Source organism: Bos mutus, chromosome 18 (assembly GCF_027580195.1).
Source record: "Bos mutus isolate GX-2022 chromosome 18, NWIPB_WYAK_1.1, whole genome shotgun sequence".
Taxonomy (NCBI): Eukaryota; Metazoa; Chordata; class Mammalia; order Artiodactyla; family Bovidae; genus Bos; species Bos mutus.
The window spans coordinates 59,106,272-59,124,270 of record NC_091634.1 but is presented as its reverse complement, the minus strand read 5'-3'; the positions used below and the strand labels follow the sequence as shown (position 1 = coordinate 59,124,270).

At 41.5% G+C, this 17,999-nt stretch overlaps 1 protein-coding gene across 1 annotated transcript in view; it reads left to right on the top strand.

Moving 5' to 3' along the window:
- CNTNAP4 (contactin associated protein family member 4) overlaps positions 1-17,999 on the top strand; it is a 285,401-nt gene that overhangs the window by 78,058 nt on the left and 189,344 nt on the right. The window contains exon 3 of the mRNA XM_005894297.2: positions 17,533-17,726. Within this exon, the coding sequence (XP_005894359.1) occupies positions 17,533-17,726 (194 nt within the window). The remainder of the gene's footprint in view (positions 1-17,532; positions 17,727-17,999) is intronic.

Genomic DNA, 17,999 nt, shown 5'->3' with positions numbered 1-17,999 from the left:
ATGGCTCATGTGCAAGGAGATAAACCAGTCCATCCTAAAGGAAATCCACCTGAATATTCACCGGAAGGACTGAAGCTGAAGCTGAAGCTCCTCCAGTACTTTGGCTACCTGATGCGAAGAGCTGACTCATTGGAAAAGACCCTGATGCTGAGAAAGATTTAATGCAAAAGAAGGGGGTGGCAGAGGATGAGATGGTTAGATCGCATCACTGACTCAATGGACATGAGTTTGAGCAAACTCCAGGAGTTGGTGAAGGACAGGGAAGCCTGGCGTGCTGCAGTCCATGGGGTCTCAAAGAGTCGGACACGACTGAGCGACTGAACAGCAGCAGCACCGGGAAAGCGCGGGGCTGCCCTGCGGTCCCAGTGGGACTCAGGGATGCTGACTGTGCCATCAGAACTGCCTCTCGCTTCATCTCTCCAGTCTGCTCGGGTCTTTGCTGCTTCACCGAGGTTTTCCTCGACCATTGCTCCTACAACTCGATGCCTAATTCCCATCCTTTCAGCTTTCGCAGCAGAAAAGAGGGTTGTTCTCTAACAGTCTCCGTAAAATCCAGGAATTGCCCTGCTGGCTAGGCTAGCTGGCCTGCCCATGCTGTGACAGTCTCTGCAGGCAGGGGCAGCTGGGCCAACATTCAGGAGTAAACATGCGGCAAGACGAGCCAGGCATGGAGCATCAATAGAGTTGTGTTTCTTCCAGTGAAAAGAACAGCACTGGTAGAATACAAAGCTTGATAAGGTTCTCAATGGTGGCCCCAGGACACTGCAGACCATTTAAGGGAGCCGGACAAATATTGACACAATTTTTTTCTGATCCTTTTACCTTATTGTAATTCACTGTCAAGATCAAAATGATCCAGGCCAGTTTACACTTGTGAGGAAATCTAGATGAAATCACATGTGAAAAAAAGAACCATAGAGGGAAATTTCCCCTATGCGAGTTTTAATTAAGCCAGTTACGTTGTGGAAGTGCAGATGCCCTCATGGTGGCTAGGGTTGTTACTGAACTGTGTTCCCGTCTGTCTTGTGTCCTTGAGCACCTGTATCCTTCTGTGCTTTAAATCTTGAGAAAAATGGCTTGCCCTTTCCTGTGTTCCAACCTTTACAAAGTCGACAAGCTCTGTGACACGTCACCTTCACTGATGACCATCAGCAGTGGCAGTCATGCCATTTTTAATATTAGTAGGGGATAGATGAGATTCTTTTCTATATTTTAAGGTTCCAACCAAGAGTACTTTATCTTCAGTTTTTCTTTCACTTCTATGAAATTGTAAAATGTTCCTCCATGTCCTGAACTAAATATTGATGCTACCTAGTAGATGGAATGTGAGGATCTTAAACACAATTCAGCCAGCTGGTTATTTATATTTAAATAACACTGAATATACTATTTGAATATATTATTGGGGTAGAATATACCACCCTGAGGCAATGATAGTTGTATAATTATTTCAAGGTTAAAGAATGAAAAAGGAGGAGATTTTTAAAAATGAGATTCTAATAGATTAAAATCATTTTAAAAATAATTTTTCATCTATACTAAAAATTTGGGTTATTTTACTTAGCTTCTGTAAAGCTCTTTTTTAAATAAAGTTTCACTTGAAAAGAAGAGATATTAAAACATTTCATCTCACTAAATAATTTTAATAATTAAGTTTAATATTGTGCATAAAATTTCTAGTGACTTAGCATACAGTAGGCACCAGATAATTTTTAGTTTGCTTTTCTTAGCAACATATATTATAAAGCCAGTTCTTTAGGAACCTGATGTTTAAAAGCAGGAGGCAGCAGACACAAGAGATGCTGTATTTTGTGGTCATTCAGTAACTAAATTTTTTCAAAGCTCAACTTTACTGTGATGGTAACTCTTTGGAGTTGATAGCGGTAATAATTGTTTTATGGCTCAAAAAGTAACAGCCATGATATACTCACATGCTTGCTGTGTGTGGGAGAAATCAATAAGCACTTGTGCTTCTTAAATTTAAATCTCACAGCTGTACTACAGTGCTTTAAAAGTCTCATCAATGAGTGGAAGGGTTTTAAGTGTGAAGTTTCAGGCTGTGATACGAAGATGCAAGAAATGTTTCTGTTTGAATAAATTTATGCCATTTTATTATGCCAAGTCTCAGTAGTGAGGCCAAGGCAGGAGAAAAAGGAGCGTGGAATAGGGGGAGGAGGACTGCGGTGTGGGGAAGGAAAGAATGGAGGGACAAGACTCGGTCTTGTCGGTTAAGCGTCAGTAACCGTGGAATGCTTGGTGTTCAGGGGCAAAGAACCCACCTGGCGATGTGGGAGGCCTCTGCCTGGGGTAGCTCGGCCTCAGCTGCAGCTGTACTTTGGTTTCATGTCCCTACATGTCATCAGAGGCCGGCACAACTGAAGGATGCTGAGTTCTACACCCATGTCTATATGCCTGTGTCTGTGTCCTTACATTTTCCACACTACTATTCAGCATTTGTTTTAAAATTAGAACCTTCAAAACTCCATCACACACTTACACCATGTGTATCTTCAGCGCTGCATGGTTTAAAACCCTGTTGCAATCTCAGGATTCCCTGTGGCTGGATTATCCTGCTGACATTACTTGGTAAAGCCTGGGAGCATCTGAATTCCCATTACCTTATTGGTGTACCTCGTTAATGACATCGCTTGATTAGCATATCAGTAGTACCTTTTCGCCACAGGTAAGAAATTGAAATGTTCAAGGTCAATTAACTGCAAATGTTTCAAGTCGGTTGGTTCAGCTATAACGGTGAGTGATGCTGGGAAGAGGGAGCGGTCAGTGAGAGACGCCTCGTGCTCCTGATGAGAATTGATGATCCAATTTTCACTCACTGGAATCATGCTGATTCTTTTTTTTCCCCTCTCACTGTGCTTCTCTCACATGTTTGTGTTTTAAATAGTGGTCTATAAAGGAATGTCAAAAGTGCCACAGAAATATTATGCTACTCTGTATTAAAAATGTGCCTTCGTGACCGACTTTAGACCTTTAAAATTAACTAGAAAGAGCAAGAAACAAAATGACTCAGTATTTTTCTCAAAGGTGTAAGGTGATGTAGATAAAATTCCAAACATAGAGACTCCAGGGAAAGATGATGGCTGGCTGGAGGCACTTCGTCCGTTCTTTCCTTTTCTATGTAAAGAAAGAAGATAAAAAATGCAGAGAGAGTTGCAACGTACCTGCCAACTATGCTACTGATATTAACCAAGCACCCTTGGTGAACATCAGACCCCAGAAACTTTCAACTTGAAGACTTTTGATAGACCTGTGGCAGAACAGTAAAAATTAGATTGAACACTGGAGGGAAGTTTCTACCCATTCACCCCTCCCGTCATGTATCCATACTTCAAAGACGTGGTCTGTTGTTAACTCTAGAGAGGGAAGATGACCCTACTGCCAGGTAGCCAAATCCTGAAATTCCCCAACCCTGGCTGCTGCTGTCTTTTCTACATCCATTATGACACATCCACTTACATGTCGTAACAGTAGGCGGGCACACTGCCGTGTCCTGGTTCAGAGCTCGGTGCGTCTTGCTGCTCTGCAGACTGGTGCAAGGCGTTCAGACCCTCTGTGTCTCAGCACGGCGCTTGGAGAATTAAGCAACAGTGCCTTCACAGTGTGCCCAACGCAAAGTACTCACCGTGTAAATACTAAGTAATACCACGGTAAAATAAGTGGGAAAGTTGGATGGAGTTTCATTACATCCTGAGAAATGAAATATGGTGAAGGAGTTGGCTTAGATTTTAAAATAATGCTATGAGAGCAGTTTGCAGTCAGGGTTCAAGAGCTCCCTGAGCTATTTTTGGTCAGGTGCTATTTAAGGTGTTCTTCAGAGCATTCAAAAGTAAGTTCTCTTCCACATAGATAACAGACTGCATGAGAGATGCCCTTTGTGGACAGCAAAGCCATGCTAGATCAATGACACCAAGGCGCTCAGATTACAGCCAAGTCCCTTGTCTACCCAGCGCGCCTTCTTACTTAAAATGTAAGAGTTTTTCCCCATCACCTAAACATGGTAGATGGTGCCCCAAAGAACTCTACTCATCCAGCTTACCAGCCCAAACCACACATTCTCCAAGGGCAAATACAGAGAAAAGTAAAAACACACCAGTAAAAACTGCACAATCTCTAAATATTTTGGGTCCCTAAGGAGAGCATTGTACTTTCGATGTATAGAGTAAAAGACACTTTTGAACAACGATTCCCTCCAAGACAGAAGGAAATTTGAAAAAAAAAGCATCTATTTCTAAAGACTATGTAGTAAGTAATCTCAGGACGCATACCTGAATACAAGCGGGAGTTAGTATGATGCTGTCAAGAGAGGACGTTATAGGAATAGAATTCTTTTAAAAGATGCTGCCTTGACTCATTTTGTGGTCCTGACTAGAGCCAGGTTAGTTCCCCTTCTTGAGCAGCTGGTTATGTCCAAACCCAGCCCCTCACCTCACACCCTCTGTGGCCACTACACATCTGAACGGGTCATGCTGCAGCCAGGTGCAGACGCCTGGACACAGCCCCTGCTGCCCGGAGCCCCTTCACATTAGCCAGTCCACACGGAGCACACAACAGCTAGCTAACTCCTCCCCGCTCTGCATACGTCAGCTGCTCCCTTCAGCTTCAGCTACTCATCCTTTCTAGGACATACTTCCCTCCATGGTCTGCCTGGCAATCTTCTCTTTGAAGCTGGGAGTAACACAGAGTTCTGCTTTTCCTTACTCAGACTGTCACTGTGTTGTCTGCCACCCAAAAGATTTTTAAATCTTATTAAAGCAGGTTGTTCACACAGATGTCTCCCTTTAGGCCTCACAATGCTATGCGCTGCACCATAATAGTAAATATTGTGTAAATAGTAAACGGGCTGTCACCACACCCCCATTCCTAGATAGGATACAACTAGTGATGTGTTGGAGAACTGGCTGGGGTCGGAGTGAGTACTGATACGCAGAGTTTGCCAATGTTCATGGTTTAAATACTCTCACTATGGCCAATTGCAAAGATGGCTATGTTTAATAATCATCTTGTAGAATTCCTGAAAGTGTAATCATCTCTTGCCCGTTGCTGCAAGCCAGTTATCACTGGATGGAACTCTCCATCACTTACTGCATTATTGCTCCCTGTACCTGCCTCACCAGTAACATTTCCCAGGTGTGTTTCCAGCATGCTTTTCACGTCTGTTCCTCCTGTGTGCTGTGCTGTGCTCAGTCGTGTCTGACTCTCTGCGACCCCATGGACTGTAGCCTGCCAGGCTCCTCTGTCCCTGAGATTCTCCAGGCAAGAACACTGGAGTGGGTTGCCATGCCCTCCTCCAGGGGATCTTCCCAACCAAGAGATCGAACCTGCATCTCCTTTGTCTCCTGCATTGACAGGCAGATTCTTTACCATCTGAGCCACCAGGGAATAAGACTGTAAACACAGTCAAGGCAGGAATGATCCCTAGACCATTCTGGTATTCTGGGGTTTAATGCTGTCCCTCTTTCTCTAAGGAGTCTAAACATCATCAGACATTAGAGGCCGTTTCCAAGTTCCATGTTCAGTTCAGTTCAGTCACTCAGTCATGTCCGACGCTTTGAGACCTCATGAACCTCAGCACGCCAGGCCTCCCTGTCCCTCACCAACTCCCGGAGTCCATCCAAACCCATGTCCATTGAGTCGGTGAGGCCATCCAACCATCTCATCTTCTGTCGTCCCCTTCTCCTCCTGCCCTCAATCTTTCCCAGCATCAGAGTCTTTTCAAATGAGTCAGCTCTTCACATCAGGTGGCCAAAGGATTGGAGTTTCAGCTTCAACATCAGTCCTTCCAATGAACACCCAGGACTGATCTCCTTTAGGATTGACTGGTTGGATCTCCTTGAAGTCCAAGAACTCTCAAGAGTCTTTTCCAACACCACAGTTCAAAAGCATCAATTCTTCAGCACTCAGCTTTCTTTATAGTCCAACTCTCACATCCACACATGACCACTGGAAAAACCATAGACTTGACTAGATGGACCTTTGTTGACAAAGGTCTCTGCTTCTTAATATGCTGTCTAGATTGCTCATAACTTGCCTTCCAAGGAATGAGTATCTTTTAATTTCATGGCTGCAGTCACCGTCTGCAGTGATTTTGGAGCCCCCCAAAATAAAGTCTGACACTGTTTCCACTGTTTCCCCACCTATTTGCCGTGAAGTGATGGAACCGGATGCCATGATCTTAGTTTTCTGAATGTTGAGCTTTAAGCCAACTTTTTCACTCTCCACTTTCACTTTCATCAAGAGGCCCTTTAATTATTCTTCACTTTCTGCCATAAGGGTGGTGTCATCTGCATCTTTGAGGTTATTGATATTTCTCCCAGCAATCTTGATTCCAGCTTGTGCTTCATCCATCCCAGCATTTCTCATGATGTACTCTGCATAGAAGTTAAATAAGCAGGGTGACAATTTACAGCCTTGACGTACTCCTTTTCCTATTTGGAACCAGTCTGTTGTTCCATGTCCAGCTCTAACTGTTGCTTCCTGACCTGCATACAGGTTTCTGAAGAGGCAGGTCAGGTGGTCTGGTATTCCCATCTCTTTCAGAATTTTCCACAGTTTATTGTGATCCACACAGTCAAAGGCTTTGGCATAGTCAATAAAGCAGAAATAGATGTTTTTATGGAACTCTCTTGCTTTTTCCATGATCCAGCGGATGTTGGCAATTTGATCTCTGGTTCCTCTGCCTTTTCTAAAACCAGCTTGAACATCTGGAAGTTCATCTTTCACAGATTGCTGAAACCTGGCTTGGAGAATTTTGAGCATTACTTTACTAGCGTGTGAGATGAGTGCAATTGTGCAGTAGTTTGAGAATTCTTTGGCATTGCCTTCCTTTGGGATTGGAATGAAAACTGACCTTTTCCAGTCCTGTGGCCACTGCTAAGTTTTCCAAATTTGCTGGCATATTGAGTGCAGCACTTTCACAGCATCATCTTTCAGGATTTGAAATAGCTCAACTGGAATTCCATCACTTCCACTAGCTTTGTTCGTAGTGATGCTTCCTAAGGCCCACTTGACTTCACGTTCCAGGATGTCTGGCTCTAGGTGAGTGTTCACACCATCATGATATCGGTCAGGAAGATTTTTTTGTATAGTTCTTCTGTGTATACTTGCCACCTCTTCTTAATATCTTCTGCTTCTGTTAGGTCCATACCATTTCTGTCCTTTATTGAGCCCATCATTGCATGAAATGTTCCTTTGGTATCTCTAATTTTCTTTTTTTTCCCCCAGCTTCTCTATTTTATTTTATTTATTTATTTTAATATTATTATTATTATTATTTTTTTTTTTACTTTACAATATTGTATTGGTTTTGCCATACATCAACATGCATCTGCCACGGGTGTACATGTGTTCCCCATCCTGAACCCCCTCCCACCTCCCTCCCCATACCATCCCTCTGGGTCATCCCATTGCACCAGCCCCAAGCTTCCTGTATCCTGCATCGAACCTGGACTGGCGATTCATTTCACATATGATATTCTACATGTTTTAATGCCATTCTCCCAAATCATCCCCCACCCCCACAGAGTCCAAAAGACTGTTCTATACATCTGTGTCTCTTTTACTGTCTCGCATACAGAGTTGTCATTACCATCTTTCTAAATTCCATATATATGTGTTAATATACTGTATTGGTGTTTTTCTTTCTGGCTTACTTCACTCTGTATAATAGGCTCCAGTTTCATCCACCTCATTAGAACTGATTCAAATGTATTCTTTTTAATGGTTGAGTAATACTCCATTGTGTATATGTACCATAGCTTTCTTATCCATTCATCTGCTGATGGACATCTAGGTTGCTTCCATGTCCTGGCTATTATAAACAGTGCTGCGATGAACATTGGGGTACACGTGTCTCTTTCCCTTCTGGTTTCCTTGGTGTGTATGCCCAGCAGTGGGATTGCTGGGTCGTATGGCAGTTCTAGTTCCAGTTTTTTAAGGGATCTCCACACTGTTCTCCATAGTGGCTGTACTAGTTTGCATTCCCACCAAAAGTGTAAGAAGGTTCCCTGTTCTCCACACCCTCTCCAGCATTTATTGCTTGTAGACTTTTGAATCGAAGCTATTCTGACTGGCGTGAAATGGTACCTCATTGTGGTTTTGATTTGCATTTCTCTGATAATGAGTGATGTTGAGCATCTTTTCATGTGTTCGTTAGCCATCTGTATGTCTTCTTTGGAGAAATGTCTATTTAGTTCTTTGGCCCATTTTTTGATTGAGTCGTTTATTTTTCTGGAATTGAGCTGCAGGAGTTGCTTGCATATTTTTGAGATTAGTTGTTTGTCAGTTGCTTCATTTGCTATTATTTTCTCCCATTCTGAAGGCTGTCTTTTCACCTTGCTTATAGTTTCTTTTGTTGTGCAGAAGCTTTTAATTTTAATTAGGTCCCATTTGTTTATTTTTGCTTTTATTTCCGATATTCTGGGAGGTGGGTCATAGAGGATCCTGCTGTGATGTATGTCAGAGAGTGTTTTGCCTATGTTCTCCTCTAAGAGTTTTATAGTTTCTGGTTTTATGTTTAGATCTTTAATCCATTTTGAGTTTATTTTTGTGTATGGTGTTAGAAAGTGTTCTAGTTTCATTCTTTTACAAGTGGTTGACCAGTTTTCCCAGCACCACTTGTTAAAGGGATTGTCTTTTCTCCATTGTATATTCCTGCCTCCTTTGTCAAAGATAAGGTGTCCATATGTGTGTGGATTTATCTCTGGGCTTCCTATTTTGTTTCATTGATCTATATTTCTCCCTTTGTGCCAGTACCATACTTTCTTGATGACTGTGGCTTTGTAGTAGAGCCTGAAGTCAGGCAGGTTGATTCTTCCAGTTCCATTCTTTTTTCTCAAGATTGCTTTGGCTATTCGAGGTTTTTTGTATTTCCATACAAATTGTGAAATTATTTGTTCTAGCTCTGTGAAAAATACCGTTGGTAGCTTGATAGGGATTGCATTGAATCTATAGATTGCTTTGGATAGTATACTCATTTTCACTATATTGATTCTTCCGATCCATGAACATGGTATATTTCTCCATCTATTAGTGTCCTCTTTGATTTCTTTCACCAGTGTTTTATAGTTTTCTTTATATAGATCTTTAGTTTCTTTAGGTAGATACATTCCTAAGTATTTTATTCTTTGTGTTGCAATGGTGAATGGAATTCTTTCCTTAATTTCTCTTTCTGTTTTCTCATTATTAGTGTATAGGAATGCAAGGGATTTCTGTGTGTTGATTTTATATCCTGCAACTTTACTATATCCATTGATGAGCTCTAGTAATTTTCTGGTGGAGTCTTTAGGGTTTTCTATGTAGAGGATCATGTCATCTGCAAACAGTGAGAGTTTTGCTTCTTCTTTTCCAATTTGGATTCCTTTCATTTCTTTTTCTGCTCTGATTGCTGTGGCCAAAACTTCCAAAACTATGTTGAATAGTAGTGGTGAGAGTGGGCACCCTTGTCTTGTTCCTGACCTTAAGGGAAATGCTTTCAATTTTTCACCATTGAGGATAACGTTTGCTGTGGATTTGTCATATATAGCTTTTATTATGTTGAGGTATGTTCCTTCTATTCCTGCTTCCTGGAGAGTTTTTATCATAAATGGATGTTGAATTTTATCAAAGGCTTTCTCTGAATCTCTTGAGATAATCATATTGCTTTTATTTTTCAATTTGTTAATGTGGTATATAACATTGATTGATTTGTGGATATTGAAGAATCCTTGCATCCCTGGGATAAAGCCCACTTGGTCATGGTGTATGATCTTTTATATGTATTGTTGGATTCTGACTGCTAGAATTTTATTGAGGATTTTTGCATCTATGTTCATCAATGATATTGGCCTGTAGTTTTTTTTTTTGTGGCATCTTTGTCAGGTTTTGGTATTAGGGTGATGGTGGCCTCATAGAATTAGTTTGGAAGTTTACCTTCCTCTGCAATTTTCTGGAAGAGTTTGAGTAGGATAGGTGTCAGCTCTTCTCTAAACTTTTGTAGTATTCAGCTGTGAAGCTGTCTGGACCTGGGCTTTTGTTTGCTGAAAGATTTCTGATTACAGTTTCAATTTCTGTGCTTGTGATGGATCTGTTAAGATTTTCTATTTCTTCCTGGTCCAGTTTTGGAAAGTTGTACTTTTCTAAGAATTTGTCCATTTCTTCCACGTTGTCCATTTTATTGGCATATAATTGCTGATAGTAGTCTCTTATGATCCTTTGTATTTCTGTGTTGTCTGTTGTGATCTCTCCATTTTCATTTCTAATTTTATTGATTTGATTTTTCTCCCTTTGTTTCTTGATGAGTCTGGCTAATGGTTTGTCCATTTTATTTATCCTTTCAAAGAACCAGCTTTTGGCTTTGTTGATTTTTGCTATGGTCTCCTTTGTTTCTTTTGCATGTATTTCTGCCCTAATTTTTAAGATTTCTTTCCTTCCACTAACCCTGGAGTTCTTCATTTCTTCCTTTTCTAGTTGCTTTAGGTGTAGAGTTAGGTTATTTATTTGACTTTTTTCTTGTTTCTTGAGGTATGCCTGTATTGCTATGAACTTTCCCCTTAGCACTGCTTTTACAGTGTTCCATAGGTTTTGGGTTGTTGTGTTTTCATTTTCATTCATTTCTATGCATATTTTGATTTCTTTTTTGATTTCTTCTGTGATTTGTTGTTTATTCATCAGTGTGTTTTTCAGCCTCCATATGTTGGAATTTTTAACATTTTTCTCCTGTAATTGAGATCTAATCTTACTGCGTTGTGGTCAGAAAAGATGCTTGGAATGATTTCGATTTTTTTGAATTTACCAAAGCTAGATTTATGGCCCAGGATGTGATCTATCCTGGAGAAGATTCCATGTGCGCTTGAGAAAAAGGTGAAATTCATTGTTTTGGGGTGAAATGTCCTATAGATATCAATTAGGCCTAACTGGTCTATTGTATCATTTAAAGTTTGTGTTTCTTTGTTAATTTTCTGTTTAGTTGATCTATCCATAGGTGTGAGTGGGGTATTAAAGTCTCCCACTATTATTGTGTTATTGTTAATTTCCCCTTTCATACTTGTTAGCATTTATCTTACATATTGCGGTGCTCCTATGTTGGGTGTATATATATTTAAAATTGTTATCTCTTCTTCTTGGATTGATCCTTTGATCATTATGTAGTGTCCTTTGTCTCTTTTTACAGCCCTGTTTTAAAGTCTACTTTATCTGATATGAGTATTGCTACTCCTGCTTTCTTTTGATCTCTATTTTTATGGAATATCTTTTTCCAGCCCTTCACTTTCAGTCTGTATGTGTCCCCTGTTTTGAGGTGGGTCTCTTGTAGACAACATATATAGGTGTCTTGTTTTTGTATCCATTCAGCCAGTCTTTGTCTTTTGGTTGGGGCATTCAACCCATTTACATTTAAGGTAGTTATTGATACATATGATCCCGTTGCCATTTACTTTATTGTTTTGGGTTCGAGTTTATACACCATTTTTGTGTCTCCTGTCTAGAGAATATCCTTTAGCATTTGTTGGAGAGCTGGTTTGGTGGTGCTGAATTCTCTCAGCTTTTGCTTGTCTGTAAAGCTTTTGATTTCTCCTTCATATTTGAATGAGATCCTTGCTGGGTACAGTAATCTGGGCTGTAGGTTATTTTCTTTCATCACTTTAAGTATGTCCTGCCATTCCCTCCTGGCCCTGAAGAGTTTCTATTGAAAGATCAGCTGTTATCCTTATGGGAATCCCCTTGTGTGTTATTTGTTGTTTTTCACTTGCTGCTTTTAATATTTGTTCTTTGTGTTTGATCTTTGTTAATTTGATTAATATGTGTCTTGGGGTATTTCGCCTTGGGTTTATCCTGTTTGGGGCTCTCTGGGTTTCTTGGACTTGGGTGATTATTTCCTTCCCTATTTTAGGGAAGTTTTCAACTGTTATCTCCTCAAGTATTTTCTCATGGTCTTTCTTTTTGTCTTCTTCTTCTGGGACTCCTATGATTTGAATGTTGTGGCGTTTAATATTGTCCTGGAGGTCTCTGAGATTGTCCTCATTTCTTTTAATTCGTTTTTCTTTTTTCCTCTCTGATTCATTTCTACCACTCTATCTTCTATTTCACTAATCCTATCTTCTGCCTCCATTATTCTACTATTTGTTGCCTCCAGAGTGTTTTTTATCTCATTTATTGCATTATTCATTATATATTGATTCTTTTTTATTTCTTCTAGGTCCTTGTTAAACCTTTATTGCATTTTCTCAATCCTTGCCTCCAAGCTATTTATCTGTGATTTCATTTTTATTTCAAGATCTGGATCATTTTCACTATCATTATTTGGAATTCTTTATCAGGTAGATTCCCTATCTCTTCCTCTTTTGTTTGGTTTGGTGGGCATTTATCCTGTTCCTTTACCTGCTGGGTATTCCTCTGTCTCTTCATCTTGTTTATATTGCTGAGTTTGGGGTGGCCTTTCTGTATTCTGGCAGTTTGTGGAGTTCTCTTTATTATGGCGTTTCCTCACTGTGGGTTGGGTTGTATCGGTGGCTTGTGACGGTTTCTTGGTTAGGGAAGCTTGTGTCGGTGTTCTGGTGGGTGGAGCTGGATTTCTTCTCTCTGGAGTGTGCAGTGAAGTGTCTAGTAACGAGTTATGAGATGTCAATGGGTTTGGAGTAACTTTGGGCAGTCTGTATTTTGAAGCTCAGGGCTGTGTTCCTGGAGAATTTGCATGGTATGTCTTGCTCTGGAACTTGTTGGCCTTGGGTGGTGCTTGGTTTCAGCATAGGTATGGAGGCGTTTGATGAACTCCTATCGCTTAATGTTTCTGGAGTCAGGTGTTCTATGATGCTCTCAGGATTTGCACTTAAGCCTCCTGCTTCTGGTTTTCAGTCTTATTTTTACAGTAGTCTCAAGACTTCTCCTTCTATACAGCACTGTTGATAAAACATCTAGGTTAAAGATGAAAAAGTTTCTCCACAGTGAGGGACACCCAGAGAGGTTCACAAAGTTACATGGGGAAGAGAAGGGGAGGAGGGAGTTAGAGGTGACCCGAATGAGATGAGGTGGAATCAAAAGAGGAGAGAGCAAGCTAGCCAGTAGTCACTTCCTTATGTGTGCTCCACAGTCTGGACTGCTCAGAGATGTTCATGGAGTTATACAGAGAAGAGAAGAGGGAGGAAGGAGACAGAGGTGTCCAGGAGGATAACAGCGGGGAATGAAAAGGAGAGACACAGATCCAGTCAGTAATCAGTTCCCTAAGTGAGCTGCACCGTCTGGAATACACAGAGATTCAGAGAGTTGGGTAGAGAAGAGAAGGGGGAGGGAGGAGACAGAGGTGACCTAGTGGAGAGAAAGGTGAGTCCAAAGGGGGAGAGAGCAGTCAAGCCAATAATCTCGCTCCCAGGTAAAAATAGGTACTGAAGATTGGGTTCTTAAAGGTACAAATTTGATAACAAATAGCAAAAAGCAAAGATTAAAATTCTAGAGGTTGGATTTTCAAAAATACAATATTAAAGAAAAGAAGAAAAAAACACAAAGTCACAAAAGTTATTAAAATATATATACATAAAGTTTGCTTTAAAAAATAGTCTTTTTTTTGCAAAGTAATAGTAGGTTATAAAAATGAAAATTAAAGGAGTAATCAGATCAGATCAGATCACATCAGTCACTCAGTCGTGTCCGACTCTTTGTGACCCCACGAATCGCAGCACGCCAGGCCTCCCTGTCCATCACCAACTCCCGGAGTTCACTGAGACTCACGTCCATCGAGTCAGTGATGCCATCCAGCCATCTCCTCCTCTGTCATCCCCCTCTCCTCCTGCCCCCAATCCCTCCCAGCATCAGAGTCTTTTCCAATGAGTCAACTCTTCGCATGAGGTGGCCAAAGTACTGGAGTTTCAGCTTTAGCATCATTCCTTCCAAAGAAATCCCAGGGCTGATCTCCCTCAGAATGGACTGGTTGGATCTCCTTGCAGTCCAAGGGACTCTCAAGAGTCTTCTCCAACACCACAGTTCAAAAGCATCAATTCTTCGGTGCTCAGCCTTCTTCACAGTCCAACTCTCACATCCATACATGACCACAGAAAAAACCATAGCCTTGACTAGATGGACCTTTGTTGGCCAAGTAATGTCTCTGCTTTTGAAATATGCTATCTAGGTTGGTCATAACTTTCCTTCCAAGGAATAAGCATCTTTTAATTTCATGGCTGCAGTCACCATCTGTAGTGATTTTGGAGCCCAGAAAAATAAAGTCTGACACTGTTTCCACTGTTTCCCCATCTATTTCCCATGAAGTGGTGGGACCGGATGCCATGATCTTAGTTTTCTGAATATTGAGCTTTAAGCCAACTTTTTCACTCTCCACTTTCTCTTTCATCAAGAGGCTTTTGAGTTCCTCTTCACTTTCTGCCATAAGGCTGGTGTCATCTGCATATCTGAGGTTATTTATATTTCTCCCGGCAATCTTGATTCCAGTTTGTGTTTCTTCCAGCCCAGCGTTTCTCATGATGTACTCTGCATATAAGTTAAATAAACAGGTGACAATATACAGCCTTGACGAACTCCTTTTCCTATTTGGAAGCATTCTGTTGTTCCATGTCCAGTTCTAACTGTTGCTTCCTGACCTGCATACAAATTTCTCAAGAGGCAGATCAGGTGGTCTGGTATTCCCATCTCTTTCAGAATTTTCCACAGTTTATTGTGATCCACACAGTCAAAGGCTTTGGCATAGTCAATAAAGCAGAAATATATGTTTTATAGAGGACTTAAAAATTATAAAAAAGTTAAAAAAGAAAAAAAGAAAAGAAAAATAAGAAAAGAAAAGAAAAAGGAAAGAATGATTGTAAAAATAGTAAAAATATATCTAGGACTTTCTCTGATGTTGTGGGCAGTGTGGGGTCAGTTCATTTTCGGATAGTTTCTTGGTCCAGCTTATATTTCTCAAGATCTGTAGGCCCCTTCCTATGCAGTCGGTACTAACTACAGGGTTTTAGTCTATTGCACCTGTCACTTCCAAGGCGGTTCCCTCGGTTTTAGCTTCTGTTTGCTGGTCTCTTCAGTGTCTGATTTTCGCCCTGACACAATGGGGCGGTGGTGGACACTTTTTTAGGCTCACTTGTTCAGTGGCGCTGTGGGGAGGGAGGGACGCTGCAGACAAATAACACTGGCGTGTGCTCTTAGTGTCTCAGCCACACTGGGCCTGTGCCCCGCTCACGGTGCGTGCATCCTCCCTGCCCACACAGCTCAGGCTCTAGGTTGCTCCACCAGAACGGTCCGAGGCCGGCCCTGGGCTGCATGCACCTCCCAGGTCCAAGCCACTCAGGCTCAGGCACTCGGGTAGTCCTCAGAGGCGCAGACTCCGTTGGGCTTGCGTTTTGTGCCCTTCCCAGCTCCGAGCAGCTCAGGTGATGAGGTGTTTGGTGAGCGCGGTCACTGCGACTTACCGCCTCTCCCAACCCTGCTGCTTGGTTTTCTGGGTGTACAACTGGCGCACCTTCTCAGGTGGATGACTGTCCAGGACCCCAAGAAGTCTTAGTAAGCAAGGAAGCCTGCTTGTAGTTTGGTAGATAATGTCTCTCTGGGGCTGCGATTGCCCTCTTCCGGCTTTGGCTGCCTGTCACCGGAGGAGGATGGTCTGCAGCCGGCTAGTTCTATTCTGCCCTTTGTTCTGTGCGTGGGCCTGGCGGTGTCTTAGGGCTTTTCGCGTGGTAGCTATCCCACAGTCTGGTTTGTTAGCCCAGATTAATTGGCTCTGATTTCCCTCGGGGGAATTCCGCCCAATCCTTACTCTAAGCAATGCAGCCCGCGCCTCCCTGCCCAGCCCCCGCTTGCTAGTGGCGGGCGCAGGCCTCTGCGCTGCTTCTCCTCTGGGAAAGTTGCCATTGGGCTCCTAATCTGTGGGTTTTAATTATTTACTTATTTTTCCTCCCTATTATGTTGCCCTCTGTGCTTCCAAGGCTCAGCACAGACTCGGCAGTGAGAGTGTTTCCTGGTGTTTGGAAACTTCTCTCTTTTTAAGACTCCCTTCCCGGGATGGAGCTCTGTCCCTACCTCTTTTGTCTCTTTTTTTGTCTTTTATATTTTTCCTACCTCCTTTCAAAGAGAATGGGCTGCTTTTCTGGGTGCCTGATGTCCTCTGCTGGCATTCAGAAGTTCTTTTGTGGATTTTACTCAGCGTTTAAATGTTCTTTTGATGAATTTGTGGGGGAGAAAATGGTCTCCCCGTCCTATTCCTCCGCCATCTTAGGACCGCCTCCTCTAATTTTCTTGAAGAGATCTCTAGTCTTTCCCATTCTGTTGTTTTCCTCTATTTCTTTGCATTGATTGCTGAGGAAGGCTTTCTTATCTCTCCTTGTTATTCTTTGGAACTCTGCATTCAAATGGGTATATCTTTCCTTTTCTCCATTGCTTTTCTCTTCTCTTATTTTCACAGCTATTTGTAAGGCCTCCTCAGACAGCCACTTTGCTTTTTTGCATTTCTTTTCCATGGGGATGGTCTTGATCCCTGTCTCCTGTACAATGTCACGAACCCCCATCCATAGTTCATCAGGCACTCTGTCTATCAGATCTAGTTCCTTAAATCTATTTCTCACTTTCACTGTATAGTCATAAGGGATTTGATTTAGGTCATACCTGAATGGTCTAGTGGTTTTCCCCACTTCTTCAATTTCAGTCTGAATTTGGCAATAAGGAGTTCATGATCTGAGCCACAGTCAGCTCCTGGTCTTGTTTTTGCTGACTGTATAGAGCTTCTCATCTTTGGCTGCAAAGAATATAATCAATCTGATTTTGGTGTTGACCATCTGGTGATGTCCATGTGTAGAGTTTTTTCTTGTGTTGTTGGAAGAGGGTGTTTGCTATGACCAGTGTGTTCTCTTGGCAGAACTGTATTAGCTTTTGTCCTGCTTCATTTTGTACTCCAAGGCCAAATTTACCGGTTACTCTAGGTGTTTCTTGACTTCCTACTTTTGCATTCCAGGCCTCTATAATGAAAAGGACATCTTTTTTTGGGTGTTAGTTCTAGAAGGTCTTGTAGGTCTTCATAGAACCGTTCAACTTCAGCGTCTTCAGCATTCCTGGTCAGGACATAGACTTGGATTACCGTAATATTAAATGGTTTGCCTTGGAAATGAACAGAGATCATTCTTTCATTTTTGAGATTTCATCCAAGTACTGCATTTCCAAGTTCCATGTAGTTTGAAGGTAAATCACAGTCTGAAGGCAAATCGTTACTCAGCCGTGTGTGGGCACTGAACATACTAGTTCTATGTGCTGACATGGCTGTCTGCCTCTCAAATTAAGGACTTTAAACATACAGTGAGTTTAACCTCACTGAATTTGCTCTCCCAGTGTTAGATGGTTGTAACACCTAGAAATCAACATAATTAATATAGGTGCCATCCATTTACATTATATTCTTGTTTCTCTGTATTTTTTTTTTACCATTATGGAAAGTTTTGTATTTTGGAAATTTGACTTTCTGAAGTTTCATAGAGGAATAGTCTTACTGGCATTGCTAGTTCATTAACAGATTTCTAATGAATTCTTTGCTCATTTCTCTTTTTTCTCTTTTCTCAAAAGGAGCTGGTGGCTGGTCTCCACTTGTGTCAAATAAATACCAGTGGTTGCAGATTGACCTTGGAGAGAGGATGGAGATCACTGCCGTGGCCACCCAAGGGGGATATGGGAGCTCCAACTGGGTGACCAGCTACCTCCTGATGTTCAGCGACAGCGGCAGGAACTGGAAGCAGTATCGCCAGGAGGACAGTATCTGGGTATGTTTCTTTAACAGAATACATGGCCTCTCAGAGGAGGAAGCATGGTCATTCCTACAGACAGTTTAAGAATCTCTTAAACTTTGTTTAGAATCAGAATCTTTGGACTTACTTAGAAAACATTTTCCAATGTATTAATATTCATTTTCCAATACATTTTATGGTTTAATTTAAGAAAATACTAAAAGTAAACTTATTTCACAGAGTCCTCAGAAACTGAAGGAAAAAAAAAATCTCATTAGTGCTCTAAATAGTGTGAAGATTAAAGGAAGA